The 16,662-nt window shown below is 58.5% G+C and overlaps 1 protein-coding gene across 1 annotated transcript; it reads right to left on the bottom strand.

The window, feature by feature from the left end:
* Positions 1-1,887: 1,887 nt before the first annotated feature.
* On the bottom strand, positions 1,888-16,059 carry TELO2 (telomere maintenance 2; the record flags this gene model as incomplete). Its single annotated transcript, XM_080703036.1, has 20 exons — positions 1,888-1,994; positions 3,801-3,916; positions 4,158-4,222; positions 4,479-4,578; positions 5,087-5,178; positions 5,949-6,140; positions 7,509-7,580; positions 7,739-7,855; positions 8,111-8,208; positions 8,372-8,460; positions 8,743-8,844; positions 8,996-9,072; positions 9,930-10,066; positions 10,150-10,291; positions 10,425-10,493; positions 12,734-12,836; positions 13,585-13,732; positions 14,028-14,096; positions 14,679-14,956; positions 15,725-16,059. The coding sequence occupies 20 exons, from the start codon at positions 16,057-16,059 to the stop codon at positions 1,888-1,890; spliced, it is 2,508 nt and encodes an 835-aa protein (XP_080559162.1).
* Positions 16,060-16,662: the final 603 nt, after the last annotated feature.

Here is a 16,662-nt window from a genome sequence, read left to right on the forward strand (position 1 = left end):
CACCTTTCTCTTCCTACCATTTGTCTGTGACCCACCCTGAGGATGAACAGGTGCCGGGCATGGTGCTCTACCCTGTGCCCTCACACACTCCCACCAGGACCAGATGAAATACCACAGGAGCACCTGACAGTTCCAGTTCACTGGCCTAGAATCGGGCCATTTCATACAGGAGACTCAATGTAGGCCCACATTTACAGGGGCAAACCTGATGCTTGTTCGAAGTAAAGGCACACCATTAACACTGCCTGCCCTCCACTCTCACCAGCACACACCCGTGGGCAGCACCAGAGGATCCGCCTTTCCTTGGCAGTCTCTGTGCACACACAGGGTGAGCGGCTCAGGGAGCATGGCTCGGAATTCTTTTTAAGCCACATTCCTGTGTCTGAGCTACCCGAAGAGACTCAGCAGTTCTGGTTTCCAGCTGCTCATACTGATCACAGCGTCACTCTTCAGAGCCTGGAACACATGCTGCCCCCTTGTAGATGCCGACAAGCCCCAGAGTGGCCCTGAGTGCGTGTTAGAAGGCAGCAGGGATGGCTTCCCCTGGCCCTTGGGGCGGAGAGCTGGTACCCCATGTTTGGGAAACCGTGAGACAGTGGGCAGATGACACAGCTTCCTTGCTCTCATGTGGACTAGACAAGTCACCAGTCATGTCCACTGGGCTGTGGAGTAACCAGTTGCCTCTGCCCTAGGCCTACAGGTACCTGGAGGAGATGCGGAAGAGACTGCCTTCTGCCAACATGTCGTACTACGTGGACCAGCGGACCGTGGACGCTGTGCACCAGGGCCTGGGACTGCCTGTGACGCGCATGGTGCCTGAGCGGGTCCGCCACAACAGCATGGAGGACCAGGAGGAGGTGGTAGAAGAGGTGGAAAACGACCTGTGACGGGCCTGGGTGCGGGCCGCATCCTGCCGCCGCCGGCGCTTCCTCTGGAGCTTGCCAGTTGCCCACAGCAGCAAGAGCAGCTTTGGTGGCAGGAAACCCACTTCTGTGTCGGAGCGGTGAGCAGGGCCGTGGGACGCGTGGCCCCGCTTCTACAGCCCAGGAAGAAGGGTGCTCCGTCGGTCAACCTTGTTTTCAGGCTTGTGCTTTTAAACCTCCCCATCAGCACTCCTGCCTCTGGGACTGGGGCTCAGATGTTTGGTGCAGTTCCTTTTAAAGGCCATTAACTCACCCTGATCTCCCAAACTTATGGGCCTGAGGAGCTTCCAGGACTTCATGCGCTAAGGCCGTCCCTGAGCCTGGAGGGCACCATACCATCAAGCATGCCCAGTTCAAGTAGGGACCACCACACCCGGGCCTGAGCCCTGATGGCTGCACCCTTGTCCCCAGTGGGGAGTGGGAATGTACTCCCCACCCACCAGCTCCACCCCTCTGTGACCCAATAAAATCTATTTTCTGAGGTCCAAGCCCCTTCCTGCCTTCCCTGCCCCCTATCACACAGAAGTGTGCCTGAGCTGATGTCCCAGTGAGAACCACAAAGGAAGACTGGGCGACACCTGCTGCCCTGTTTATTCTCCTGGGGATGGCGTGCTGAGCCCACTGGGGTCTCCAGGGCCAACCCTGCTGTGCGGCCTCTGAGCACCCGCCTCCTGTCCTCCCTTGGTGCTCCCTGGTGACAGAGCCCACGGGGAAAATGCCCCCAGGTCTTGCAGTCAAGCTGCCCCATCTTAGAGGCCTTCTGCATCTGGGGCTGGACACTCAGCCTTGCCAGGATATAAATAGCGGCAGGTGGGTGGCCTTCCTGCGCACACTGGCACCAATGGCCTCCAGACCTGGCAGGCTACAAAGCCCAGATGTTGCAGGGCTCGCTCCTGGAGGCCTCCTCTCCCCTACTGGAGATGGCCCAGGATCCAGCTGGCCTCTGTGGCAGGAAGCTTTGGGACTAAGGAGAGGAAAGGGGGAGGAGTCTGTCTCTGAGTTTCTCCAGAAGCAGCAGAGCTCTCAGCGCCAGCTTCCGGCAGTCCTCGTCCACATCCTTCTCAGCCACATCTGCCAAGGTGAAAGGGACACAAGCAGGCAGCTTTGCGAGGCGGCATCTCTTCTTCCCATCCCATTTCAGTCCCCCTGTGGGAGCCACCTGTGTGCCTTGAGGCCCCACTCGGACGCCTGGCAAAGGGCTCTCTACCAGGCCACTCCACAGGATCAGGAACCAGCCATGGTCAGGTCACACCACTCGTCACCAACCTGGGGTAAAACCAGCTCAAGGAAAGCAGCTGGCTAGACTCAGTGTGATGCAGTGGAGCCAGCGCCCCCCGCCGGGCCTCGTGTATGCACACAAGGGCACCAAACCCTATGAGCTGGGAACCCTCCCAAATGCCAGAGGGAATGGGGCAGAGGTTCTGAGCGCCCCACTCCCCTCATGGTTGGGAAAACGCCAGCATAAAGCTGGGGCCATGCTGTTTCTCCAAGACACAGGCTCTGGTGACAGAGTACACTCATGTGACCTGGCACCCTGAGCCTACATACTGGAGAGAGGCAGCGGAGGCTCACTGTCCCCAAGCCAGGACCACCCTGTAGAGAAGCCCAAATAATAGACCCATGCCCACCATCGCCCAGGCAGGGAAGGCAGCCTTCCGCCAAGAGTCCTGCCCAGAGCCCTCTACAGGGGTGCCCACCACAGCACCCGACAGGCATAGTCAGGGGAGCCTCCCTCAAGCCAGCCAGCCAGAGGAAAAGAAAGCACCAGAAGACACGCATGCCCCAGCACAGCTGGGAGCTCAGAGGGGCAGGGCAGCTGCAAGCGTGGAGTCTCAGCTGAATGCTGTGCAAGGACCAGATGGAAAGAAAAGGCCACCATCTACTAGCTGAGGCCTGCCGGGCAGGTCCCAGGGTGGCGATGGGTGGGCTGTCCAGAGGCCCAGAAATACAGAACCTGAGGGGAGGGCTCTCAGCACATGGAACTGGCCTTTTTTGTACTGGGGATGGAACCCAGGGGCATTCTACATCTGAGATACACCCTAGCCCTATTTTTAGTCTTTATTTTGAAACAGGGTCTCACTGAGTTGCAGACAGCCTCACAAGTTGCTGAGGCTGGCCTTGAACCTGCAATCCTGAACCTCCCACATACTGGGATTACAGGTGTGCACCACCACACCTGGCAAACCAACCATTTTTTTTTATGCTGGGGCTCAAACCCAGGGCATTAAACATGCAAGGCTAGCACGTTACGCTGAGCTAAAGCCCAGCCCCAGAACTGACTTTTTAAAGAGCGTGCATGGGGGAGGGGACCAAACGTGGCAGAGGGTTGCACTGGTGAGTCTGAGACAAGGGTCCCAGCCTTTGCTCTACTAGCCACATAACCTTTACAGATTTGGAATTATTTTTGTTTTTTGTTTTTTTGCAGTACTGGGGATGGAACCCAGGGGTGTTCTACCTCCAAACTATACCCCCAGCCTTATTTTTTTCTTTATTTTGAAACAGGGTCTCACTGAGTTGCAAAGGGCCTCACTAAGTAGTAGCTGAGGCTCTTCTCGAATTGTGATCCTTCTGTCTCAGCCTCCCAAATGCTGGGATTATAAGCGTGCACCACCACGCCCAGCTCAGATTTGGGGTTATTCTGAATACAGACTTCCACATGAGGCCACCTTCTATCAAGACCCCTGCAGAATTCCCCAAGTGACCATGACAACTGTCCCGCTGGCCCCCGTTCCCACCCAGGGTCACCACGCTTCTCAGTGCCAAAAGAGATGGAGTACCCATGCGGACAGGCTGGCCCATGCCCAGTAGCTCAAGCCACTCTGCACACCTGGATGGCCTACTGCCTGCCTGGCTGACAGCCCAGGCCCAGATACTCACCTGCCAGCCAGGAACTGGCTTCCAGGAGCTCGTCAGGCAGGTCCTCCAGTAGCCGCTCAGCAGGGACACTGAGGAGGACGGAGGAGACGGCAGACAGCAGGCCCCGGCGCACATAGCTACCAAGCAAGAAGGCAGGGAAGGGTGAGGCGGGGCTTTGTGGATGGAGCCCAAACTGGCCTTGCCAGGACCCAGGCCAGGAAGGCCTCCCACTGCCCAAGCCCTGCAGACAACGCAACCTGCAACAATGCATGCTGAGCCCTGTGTCCAACCCCCGACCCTGCTCGCATACTTCCCACTGTGGCAGCACCAGGCCAGGCTGCCTCAGAGACACCACCCTCAGCCTGGCAGGCCACTCACCTGTCAACATGGAAGCGAAGGGCCCACACGAACTCCAGCAGGGCCCTGCCCATGGGCACAGCCACCTGAAGACAGCAGAGAGACAGGTGGGCACATCTGCCACGTGCACTCCCCAGCCAGCACCCAGAGATGGGCTCCTGTCCCCAGCAGCAGCCAGCCAAGGCTCATCTGAGCTGAGGGTTTGCACCCAGTACCCCACGGAGCTTCTTCACACAGGCCTGTTGCAGGGCCAGAGAAGACGCCAGGCCAGGCGGGGCTCAGGTGATTCCACCTGTGCAGACGAGATGCAGTAGGACCCTTAGCTCCCACTCCCCAACTCACTGTGGTGTTAACAGCCAGGTACATCAAGGCCCCTAAGGTGTGGGTCAGTCTTCCAAGAACCAACTGGTCATCTCCCAAGAGGTCAAAGGTCACCACAGGCCTACGACACAGAACCAAGCGACTGATGCAGCCCCAGCACCTCAGAGCCGGCTGGCCTCCTGGCTCTGGGGGAGGTGCCTGGCTGCCCCACAGAGCCTTTCCCTGGCTACCACCTGACCCCACAGGGCACCAGCAGAGCCATGAAAGTCACTTTCAGATGCCCCGGCATGCTGCAGCCTGCCAGCACAAGCTGGGCCCTGGGTCAGGAGGGCCCTTCTTTGTCGCTGGGGACCTCAGAGCCTGAACGTGGGCAGGAGCCAGCTCCAGCCGAGGCAGGAGAAAATGAGCAATGGCGGGCAGAGTGCAGGGCGCTACACCACCCCCTCCCCAAACTAAGATCTAAGACTAATGCTTCCACTGCAAAGCTCATCGGCAAAGGGAACCTTCCAGCAAGCTCCGCATCACTTAATTTTCTCTTAAGAAACACGTTCCTGCCCAAAGCCCCACTTCAGACCCATTTTTGCAGTACCCGCCCATAGGTTGTATCCAGGCTCTAGAAAACCACACACCTGTCAAAGTGTTGAATGAGGGGGAAGAAGAAGTAGCCAGCCACGGAGTTGAATTCATTGGGGCCAGCTGCCAGCTCCCGCTGGGGACAGCCCTGCCAAACGTACACACAGTGCTCACTCAGGTGCGAGGCCTCTCACTCTGCAGAGGACATTTGGCCCAGGACGCTGCACAGCCCCCTAGGCTGCTCTGCCACCTGGCTCCAAGCCCCACGCAGAGGGCAACAGCCTCCAGGCTGCTGTGGCCAGGGTCTGGGGGATGCCCGGGACCTTGCCCAGCAGTCCAAACCTGCACACCGAACATTCACCCCTCACCATGGGGCTGCCCTGGGCACTGTGGGTACTGAGCAGCCCTCATGGCCTCCACCCTCACCCGTGACAACTCGTACCATCCCGACCACTGAACATCTCCATTTGTTCCTGATGGCACTTAGAGCACTTTTTTTTTTTTTTTTTTTTTTTTTTTGCGGTACTGGGGAGCCAAGGGCATTCTACCTCAGAGTTACACCCTCAGCTCTATTTTTATTCTTTTTTTTTTAAACAGCATCTCATTGTGTTGCAAAAGGCCTCACTAAGTAGCTGAGGCTGGCTGTGAACCACAGTCCCCTGTCTCAGCCTCCCAAATGCTGGAATTAAAAGCCTGTGCCACCACGCCCAGCTCTGTTCACTTTTTTAAACCACGATGGTCTGAAAAGCGTCAGTTTGTATGATAAACTCTCAACACAAGGAGCAGCAGCATTGGTGCCATCCCCACCCCAGTATCTGGGCACCCCTTATTCAGACAAAGCCAGGAGAAATCGGAACTGCTCATCCTGCCACCCCAAGTCCCCACGCCCAGGAGAGCCTGACCAGGGTCCCAGCTGACCTTGGAGAACCTCCGGGTCTTGCTTTTGATCCGCTCCTCCACGACCACCCGCCAGTTGGGAGCCACAGTGCTGGTAGGCTGAGAGACAGCTGGTGCCGGTGAGCATGGAGAGCCGGGCGCAGGGGCGCTGAGCTGGGGAGACCTACCAAGGCGCCCTGGCCGAGAGAGTTCCTGGGCAGCCAGAGTCAGGACCTATGGGGAAAGACCCGAGGTGGGGCCGTAGTGCTGGTCAAAGAGATCTTCTAAGAGTCCAGTTACCAACCAAGCACCACAGAGCCCCAGACCCGCGACAGTGGCCAGCAGCCCTTGCAGTCTGTGGGAAGGGGGCAAGTTCTGGCAACCATGGAGTCATCACCAAGTATCTCAGAATCCCTGTGCCTTGCTGGGAGAGGCAGGAGGAGAGTCGGATGAGAGCACACGTGGCCAGTGCCACCTGGAACCACACTCCCTTCTCCCAAGGCCTCAGCCTTATGTAAAAGCACCCATAAGACTGTTTGAGCTGAGCATGGTGGCGTACACCTGTAATCCCAGTAGTTGGGAAGCTGAGACAGGAGGAGTACAGGTTCGAGGACAGCCTCAGCAGTGTAGCAAGACTCAGTAACCTAGCAAGACCCTGTTTCAGAACAAAAAATAAAAAGAGCTGGGGGTGCAGCTAGGAGATAGAATGCTCCTGAGTTCAATCCCTAGTACCACAAAAAGAAGAGGAGGAGCCACCGCCTTATGTAAAAACACTGACACCTGTAACATATGGAAGAACCCAAAATCATACTCAGGGAGGGGAACCAGTCACGAAAAGCTGCGCGCCACCTGATCCCACCTGTGTGCGATGCCCAGGACAGGCATGTCCAGAGCCAGGAAGTAGGATGGGGAGGCCAGGACTGGGGAGACAAAGAGTCGGGGCGGCTCCTGGGGTGAGGCCCTGTCCCGGGACTACATGGAGCTGGTGTTCAATATTGCTGAGCATGCCGAGTCACTGGGTGATTTTTCACTTTAAGATGGTGCGTTCTTCTGGCATTTTCTTAAGTTTTTGGTTTATTATAATAAAATATACATACAACTTACCATTTGAACCATTCTTAAGGGCAGTTTAGTGGCCTTGAGCACACTCATGTCACACCCCCCCATCCATCTCCATAATTTCTCCATCTCCCCAAATGGAAATGCTGTCCTCTTTCAGTGTGAATGCCCTAGACCCTGGGGACACCGTCTGGCCTGTCTGTGCGCTGCCATTCTGCAGGTCATACACATGCAGCATGCCACAGGATGCCCTTTGGACTGGCTCTAACATGTTTTCAGGGTTCGTGTATGTTACAGCATGTGTCAGAATTTCATTCGCTTTTATAACTGGGCAGTGTTCAGTCACAGAGAGACCACATTTTGTTCATCTTTGAAAGGTGATTTTCGTTAACTCAGCTGCTGGAGCCCCAGCACCTACACTGGTGACCCTGCACACATGGCGGCACTCAAATAGCAGCCAGAAGCCGCCAAGGCCTCGGGTCCTCATAGAGGAGCCATCGATCACCGGCCATGTAGATTTTTACCTCCCCGCGGGACACTTACATCCAGGATGTCCATGCGCTGCCGGAGGCTATAGTTCAGAGCGTAGAACTGCGAGGTCAGATACTCGGCTACCTGGGCCAGGCAAAGCAGAGGCTACTAAAGGCCAGGAACCCAGAGGCCACAAGGCATGACTTCCAGGTACTACACAACCCACCCAGGTACGGAACAGGGCTGCCAGGGTGCCTTCCACTGCACCTGCTCTGGCTGGACCCACCAGTGCTGGGACTCACCCGGGCCGGGTCTGTAACTGTGACAGCCACCAGGGCTCTTTGGCGCAGTCCCTCAAATCCCACCACACAGGTCCTCTCCTCTAGGTGCAGCAGCACCTTGGCCAGCTCCACGCTCACCTGCACATAGGGGGCAGTGTGCCTTCAGAACCCAGCCACCTGACCTGGTAACGCCCCTGCCACCCTCAGCTCAGGGATCCTGGACTGCCCAGCCGCTGCTGCCCCAGCAGAGGCTCCAGGCTGTGGGTCTCCTGAGAAACGCAGCAGCCAGTGAGATACCTCCACCCTCTGCAACACAGGATGCAGACGGCACAGGGCTGCCATCACGGGGACCTGCCACAGTATGGCTTCTCACCTCCCCTCTGCCCCGCTCACCTCCCGTGTGGCCGCAGGGCTCCTGCAGACCAGGCCCTCAAGGGCCCGCAGCGCCGCCTCCCATCGCTCCACGTCCTTATCCTCCACTGTGACGAGTGCTGCGCAAAACCCAGACAGGCCCTGCTCAGGCTCAGCCCCGACCCCGAACGAGGGGGAGCGAGGGCCCAGTGTGTCAGGACGAGGTGAGGAAGGCTGTGTTCAGCCGTCCCTCCAGGAAAACAGCCACGGGCAAGACCTGCATGCGACCCCAGCAAGGCCCACCTTCCATGCAGTCCCGGATGTAGAGGGGCGCTTTGCTGCTCTTCAGCTCTGTGTCCCCTGACATGTCGTAGGGGATGAAGTCGTCGTCACTATGACAAGATGAAACAGGTGCTGAAGCTGCCCATCCCCAGGGAGGGAGAAGGGCGCTCGGTGTCCCCACCATCCCTTCTGGAGGACAGGTCTCCACAATGCGGAACTTCACTCCCAAGTCCCTGAAGCCTGAAGGGAGCGCTGCCAGCCAGAGGCCGAGGTGCCACAGCAGTAGGGCACCCCCGCACAGCACACCTCCCACCATGCTGGCACTCACACAACCCACCCTCTGCCACCATGGCCACAGGGCCCCCTCAGCTGCCGAAAGAGTGCCAACCTACCTGTCCAGCTCCGAGTCAGAGCCCTGTGGCGGAACCGTGGGGGCGCCACCATCCCGGGTCTCTGCAGAGCTCTCTGCCACACCAGGAGCCAGGGACAGGCCTCTAGGAAGCGAGAAACAGCGCTCAGTCGCCCCTAGAAGTGCTCCTGTCGCCTCCACCCACGTCTTCCCTGCCTTCTGTCCCGGGGACTGGAAGCCAGGACGATAAGGCGCGCGCAGACTCAGGGTGGGGACCTGGGATTTGGAGGCCTCACCCTGCCTCTGAAGAACTGTCACTGGCAGGCTGCAGGGTGGACAGGGCCCGCATCTCACGGCTCAGCTCGTCGTCACACTACAAGTGCGGAACACACCAGCTTGGTGAGCAGGCCATCCGAGCTCCTTCACAGCCTGGCCGCGGGTAGCCGCCCTTTCTACAGCAACTTGCAAGTGTCCACTTGGGGCTGAGGGCACCAGTGAGCAGTGGGTGGCTGAGGCTAGAGGGCCTCCTGCCCTCTGTGAAAGGGTTGGGGATCCCCTAGGATTCTGAAGCCCCCAAGCACATCCCAGGGGATCAGATGAGGGGAGAGGTCTGCCAGCAACAATGAGCAGGGCCTGGCATGGTCAGGGCCCATGCTGCCACACTAAGTGCACCACGTCCAGCTCAGGCAGCAAAGGCCAGTCCCCTGCTCTGCCAGCCCAGCCCAGGCCTCGCACGCCAAGCTGCCCAGGCAGGCCGACCCTGAGGCAACAGCCCCTTCACCAGCCTCACTTGGTTCCTCTCCAAATCTGTGAACACATCCAGGGCCTGCCCTGAGGAACACGTGTTCAGCCCGACTCCCAGGGAGCTGAGGCCTGGTCACCTCACCCCTCGAGAGCTTTGACCAACGTGAGATACTCCATGAGCCTGGACCCTAGGAAGGTGAGGTGCCCATGAGGGTTTTTTTTGTTGTTTTTTGTGGGTTTTTTTGGTGGCACTGGGGGTGGGACCCAGAGACTTTATACCTCCGAGCTATACTCCCAGACCTATTTTCTATTTTATTTGGAAACAGGGTCTCACTAAGTTGCTAAGAGCCTCACTAAGTAGCTGAGGCTGGCTTCGAACCTGTGCGATCCTCCTGTCTCAGCCTCCCAAGCACAGAGTTACAAGCGTGCGCCACCACGCCCAGCTCCCATGAGGTTTAAATGACATGGAGGGGATGGCCTGCTCACCTGGAATCTCAGGGGAGGCCCCTCGGGGTGGATCCGGGAGCTGATGACCTCGGCCACAATCATGCCCAGGCGGCGCACAGGCGGCAGGCTGCTGTCGAGGCGGCACTTCACGCCTGCCATCATGCTGGCCAGCAACTCTGGAAGCAGTGGAGACATGCATGCCGAGGGTTCTGGGTGCACCGGGGCGGGAGTGGGGGGAGTGCCTGCACTGCCTGCTCACCTTCCCGGCTGTCCCGCAGCTCCGGCTCCCCCAGGTGTGCCAGGCAGATGAGCACAGCTGTGCTGATGTAGCGCTGCTGCTCCAGGGGTGCGTGTCGGACGGCGCTGCTGCTGCCCCACGTCTCCAGCAGCTCCTTCAGTGCCTGGTGGGCAGCGCAGCCCAGGATCACATGGTGCCGGTGCCAGGCTGCTCTCACCACACCCATGGCCACCCCAAGGGGCTCCGGCAGCAAAGCTGGGAGACACCACAGGGTCAGAGGGACAGGCCACGCTTACCTGCACGAGGAGTGGACGCCGCTGACTGTCCAGAGCCAGGTACCCCAGAAGGCTCTGCAGCATGGATGTCTACAAGAGAACAAGAGTAGCCGGGCATGGTGGCGCACGCTTGTAATCCCAGTATTTGGGAGGCTGAGACAGGAGAATCGCGGTACATGGACAGCCTCAGCTACTTAGGCCCTTCGCAACTCAGTGAGACTGCTTCAAAATAAAGAATAAAATTGGACTGGGGGTGTAGCTCAGAGGTAGAATGCCCCTGGGTTCTATTTCCAGTATGGTGTGCGCACGTGAGCGAAGAGAGAGAGAAGTGTCCCATCTACCAGGCAGAGACTGCCCTCTCTGCATGGGCGTTCCCGGGGACCGGATGCCGAAAGAGTCTGGGCTCAGAGTAGTGGGCAGGGAATGCAGACAGCAAGAGGGGACCCACTAGGAAGCTCTCGCCTGTCCCAAAACCAAGAGTGTGGGCTTTTCAGGGGCACTCTACTTCTCACTCTACTTCTCTTATTGGTCAATTTCTTTTTCTTTGACGGTGCTGGGGAAGGAATCCAGGGCCTGTGCATGCCAGGCAAATGCCCTACCACTGAGCCACACCCCCGCCTGCACTATTGGTTGGGCACACAATTTTCTAAGGAAGTTTTCTATTTCATTGCAGTTGAGAACCAGTTGTCGCACTCCAGGCTGCCTGTCCCTCCCGTGGGGGGCACCGCAGCACGGGGTCTAGGCCTTCTCAGCCCTTCTCACCCAAGTGTGCGCCCCACATCGGCACCTCCCGTTCTGCCAAACTGTTTTTTTCTTTGCTTCTTCCTCTGGTAGAACTCCTAGACTCTCAGCTCCTACTGCTCTCCCTTTCCTTCGTTAGCATGGTTTTTGATGAACTTCTCTCCCTATTACTGCATCAAGTGAATTCTACTGCTTTTTTTCTTTATGTACTGAGGAGTGAACCAGGATACTCTACCACCGAGTCACATCTGCAGTCTTTTCTTGTCTTTTTTTTTTCTCTTGGAGACAGGATTTTGCTAAGTTGCCCAGACTGACCTTGAACTGATAATCCTCCTGCCTCCGTCTCCTGAGTCACTGGGACTACTGGCATGTGCCACCACACCCAGCTCATACTGTTTATTGCTGGCTTCTGTGCGTGGTATCTGCCTCCCTGCCTATAACGTGAAGTCTAGGAGAAAGGACAGTGGCTCTTGCATCCACAGCTCAGATCCAGCTCAGCACACGGTGGGCATCCGAGAAACATGTGCTGCATGAAAAGATGAGCGACCACAAGAACACGGTGCACCCACTGCGCTCTGGCCCCTCTGCCTCGGCCCTGCTCCTTGCTTTCCTCGCTCTGACAGCAGGCCGGCCCTCAAGTCACAGCCTGGCTGCAGGACAGCAGCAGCCATGTGCCTTCAAGTCCCCTGCGCGCAGCATTCCTAGGGCGCGCTGGCTCGGTGCCTGGGTCACAGTGGGACAGCAGGGTCCAGCCGCGGGGCAGGGATGTGCCGCCTTCACTGACAGTTCCCAGGCGACTGACCGCTGCTCTAAGACCTTTTTTTGTTTTTAGTGTTGGATACCAAACCCAGGACCTTGTGCCTGTGCAGCACACACTCTTCACTGAGCTATACTCCCAGCCCCTCCAACTCTACTGAGGACTGAACCCAGATGCATTCTGCCGCCAAGCTACACCCTCACTCAGCCATATATATATATGTATATGTATATGTATGTATATATTTGTATATATTTGTAGTACTGAGAATTGAGCCCAGAGGCATTCTACTTCCAAGCTGCACTCCAACCCTGTATTTTGTTCTTTATTTTGAAACAGGGTCTCACTGGTTACAGAGGGCCTAAGTAGCCGAGGCTGTCTGTAAGCCTGCAGTTCTCTTGTCTCAGCCTCCTAAGTACTGAGATTACGAGTGTACGTCATCATGCCTAGCTTCCTTTTTTTTTTTTTTTTTTTTTTGCAGTACTGGGCATGGAACCCAGGGGCATTTTACCTCTGAGCTACACCCCAGCCCTATCTTTTTATTCTTTATTTTGAAACAGGGTCTCACTGAGTTGCAGAGGGCCTCAGTAAGTAGCCGAGTCTGTCAGCAAGTCTCAGCCTCCCAAGTACTGGGATTACAAGCTTGTGCCACCACGCCCAGCTGCTCAGCTTCCTTTTTATTTTTCATTTTGAAACATAGTCTGTTTCAAACGTCCTCCATTCAGTCTCCCAATTGCTGGGGTTAAGGCCATGCACCACCTTGACTAGCTAATTCCACGTTTCCTAATGATTCCTCCTGTGGCGGGCAGCCTGCAGCCCCCCGCCTTCTCACCGAGCAGCGGTACTGCAAGAACAGAAGCTTCTGTGTCATCACGAACTGTGCCTTTTTACTCTTCACCACCAGGTTCCCCAGCAGTCGCGACAGGACTTCAGGCCTAAAGGTGGGATCAGAAGGGCCAGAGCTGGGTGGCAGGCGGGGAGCCCGTACACATTCCAGTACCATGATGGGGGGGGGGGGGCAGCAGCCACTGGCTCACTGCGGGCCTCCGGGCCAGCCCCTTCACTACCTATTTTGTTCCCTAACTCTCCCTCCCTCCCAAGCTTAACCGTGGAAACCCAGACAGGGCCTGGGCCCTGCTCCCAAGCTGCAGGGATCAACACAAGATGCGTCCTCCAGCTCGGCAGAGTCCAAGGCCACATATCACACCTAGAACAGGTGGCCAGCCTCTGCGGTCAAGGGCGGTAGACAGACGTATAAAGGAGTCAGCGCTCAGCTGTGTGCCAGTAAAACCCAAGTTACAAAAAGCACCAGATGGGCCATGGTGGCCCAAGAACAGAAGGTTGCAGACCCCTGATCTAGACTAAGATACCCCCGCATCCTTCAGCAAGCCAGAGCCTGGCAAGCCCCTGCCAGCATGGAGAGATGGGGCTCACTCATCACATAAAATTCCACCCAAAGATAAGACTGAAAAGAAGAGAGGGGGAGAAAAACCTAAAAAACTAAAGAAAACCCATGCACACTAACATCCAGCTTCACGTGAAGGTGGGGAGGACTAAGCTGGACACAACCCAGATGCCAGGAAGGGTCCACGCTGAGCAGGTGCCCTCTCAGGGGTGGTGTGTTCCCCAGAAGACAGGTGAATAGGAAGGAGGCGTGCCAAGTGCACAGGGCCGGCTGCTTACCCAGGAGCGGCCTCCACCAGCCCAGTCAGCACAGCCTCCATGGCACGGTCAGGAACTTGCTCCACCAGGCGCCAGCAGACCCGCTGCCACAGGCAGCTGCCCTGTGTGAGCTCCGCCAGCTGGGGTACCAATGTGCCCAGGATCTCCTCTGAGGGGAAACACAGAGGCCCTGAGACTTGGCAGCCAAAAGCAGATAGGGGCCACGAGCTCCAGTGTCCAGGGGCTCGCCACCGGCACAGCTGACCCCAAAACTGACATCAGTGGACCCAGGGCCAAGGCCAAGCGAGGGGACCCTACCGAGGGCTGGAGTCAGCTTTCCTGTTGCAGCTGTGGGTCTTGCAGGGATTCTCCCCTCCCCCAAGGGGCCTCCAGGGAGGCCAGGAGGCAGGGGAGTGACAGAGCATGGTTTTGTGCCAGCTCCCACCAGGGCAGGCCCTACTTACTCTGTCTTCCCTGGATGCAGACCTTCCCCAGGACTCGAGACACGAAGGACACCGAGCAGTCCAGGCCACCTGGACGGAAAGCAGACCCAACTGTAGGGGTGGGTCAGAGGAACACCTGACTGAATGGACACTCACCCTTAGAGGCGACTCTGAGCCGTGCAGTACCAGTCCACTCAGAACAACAGATCAGCTGACACCAGCCAACACCTGAATGGAACTCTTAACTTGAAAAGCTAGTATTATGTCTTAAAAGCTTCCACATTGGTGGACGCAGCTCAGTGTGAAGGACATGCCCATGCAGGCCAAGTGAACAGGCCCCATCAGATGATGCCACCCAGTGTCCAACCAAGAACTAAGGGACCAAGGCCAGACCCACCTACCAAGGTCAAAAGCTAAAGAGAGGGTGAAAGCTCTGCCTGGGGGTGTTTCTTCCTGGTACTAGGAAGTGAACCCAGGGCCTTGCATCTGCAAGGCAAGAGCTCTACCACTGAACTACAGCCCCAGCCTGTGGGCTGCCACTGTCTGAAGGGAGGGGTGTCATCTGACCTCTTGTCACTGCTACCCCAAGACCCCAAAGTCCCCAGAGGCCATGAGGGAAGGGAAGGAAGAGGATGACGGCCTGGGAAGAGGGACACCGAGGTAGGCACGCACCTCGGAGGGCGTCCACAACCGCCTGCAGCGCCCGCACAGCCTCTTCGCCCAGCAGCGGGACATAGTTCTGGGGGAAGAACTGGGCCAGATTGTCCTGCTGCAGACAGTTGCCCAGGCGGTCAGGCAAGCCCACCACCTTGCTGAGCAGCGTCTCCCGGAGCAGGGGGAAGCCAGGCCTCGCCTGTGGCCGACACTGCCCCTCCATCAGAGCTGCCATCCTGCCCTTGGTCAGAAATGTGGCCAGCAGCTGCGCCATCTTCATCAGATGGAAGCTGGGGCTGAACAATGGTGGATGTACTGAGTAGAGCCCTGAGCCCCTCCATCCATGGCACCCCCTCCCAGCCAGGAGGACCCCGCAGCCCCTCTCAGACAGGTAGCCCCAACAGCTCCATCAGCACTTCATCAGCACTGATGCCCTAACTCACAGGCTGAAAGGAAACGCTTTGAGCGCCACTCGGGCACAACCCATGGCTAGAGGACAAGAGGCCCTGTCCAGCCGCCCCAACCTGGAATCACACTGGACACTGCCACCTCCTCCCCCTCTAAAAACCCAGCCTCTCAGGAACAGTCCTCCTAAAGACTGTTGTGTGGTGTGATGTTGAACCAGGGAACCACATGGGGGCGGGGGTCCATGGCAGACATATGTCAGACAGGCTGTGCTTCCCTCAAAAATCTGGAATGTTCCAATGAGGCCCAAGAGCTGGCCGTGGTGCCTGGGAAGCCCCCTAGCAGGGCTGAGAGCCGGAGTGAAGGGCAGGGCCGCACAACAGCTGTGCGGTCTGCCCTGCTGGCTGGGGCAGCAGAGGCTGTCCAGAGTTGGCTACTGCCTGTGCCATGACGTAAAGAGCCCTCCTCAGGGCTCCAAGGGCCTTCTTGAAGTGCACCCAGGCCCACCTTGCCACCTAGTGCTTCTGTGTTCAAGTGCTCAGCAGGGCACAAGTTCTGTTCTCTCCCCTGTACATTTCATTCAGGATGCCAAATTCTCACAGAACTTAAGACCTGTCCACAATTCCTCAGGCCCCACCATCAGACCTGGCCCTGCTCACCCCGCCGCGCCCTCGACGGCCTCCATCAGCACCAGGAAGGCTTGGTCAGCAGGGCCCTCCAGGAAGAAGCTGGCCCAGAGCTCCTCCAAGCGGCCGTCGGGGCACAGGTCCAGCCAGCCCGGGCTCAGCTTGCCCGCCAGACATCTGAGGAAGGAGGAAAAGTGGGCCGCGGCGAACTCCTCCTTCTCCTCTGGGCGCGCGGCATCCTCGGTTTCACCCAGGTACCGCTTCAAGGACCCCAGGACAGAAAGGATGTGGCCACCGTCCTCGGAGGAGGAAAGGGTGTCAATGGCTTCCCGGACGGTGAGCCGGACCGCGGAGAGCGCGGGGTCCATCCTGCAGGGCGGACCTGGGGTCACAGGAAAGTGCAGGTGAGGCGGCCAGGGCTGCGCGCGGGTGACGAGGGCCCCCCAGTGCCCGGCTCTGGCCCGCCCGCCTCCATCCCGCAGGGTGCCCGCGTGCGCGGTGCCTAGACAGGTGGCCCTGACCCGTGGACGAGCTCGCCGTCCCGGCCGGGGGCACCTGCGGCGTCGGAGCAGGCCGAGTTCCGACCCCCGTGAGGCGCGCGACCCGGCGGGCGGCGGGGGCGCAGACCCGGCCCACAGCGCGCCCCAGCCAGCCCTGCTCCGGAGAGGCCGCCCGCGCTCACCGGAGAACAACCGCCGATTCGCCACGGGCCCGGGCCCAGCTCGGCAGCAGCCAGCGGCCGTCAGGAGCTCGAGTCCTCGGCGGGAGCCGGCCGAGCTGCGGGAGGTCCTCGGGGCCAGGCACCGGTGCGCGCCCGCGGCCCCTCGCGAATCTGCGGAAGGCGCCGCGCCGCCGCTTCTGCGCCTGCGCGGGGAGAGCGTGGGCGGGCCCGGGGCTGGGTGGGCGGGATCTGTGGCCCGAGTGGGCGGGGCTTGTCTCCCGGCTGGCAGGTGCGCGGAGGGAAGCCCAAG

The sequence above is a fragment of the Muscardinus avellanarius genome (genome assembly GCF_963383645.1).
Source record: "Muscardinus avellanarius genome assembly, chromosome: 10".
NCBI lineage: Eukaryota > Metazoa > Chordata > Mammalia > Rodentia > Gliridae > Muscardinus > Muscardinus avellanarius.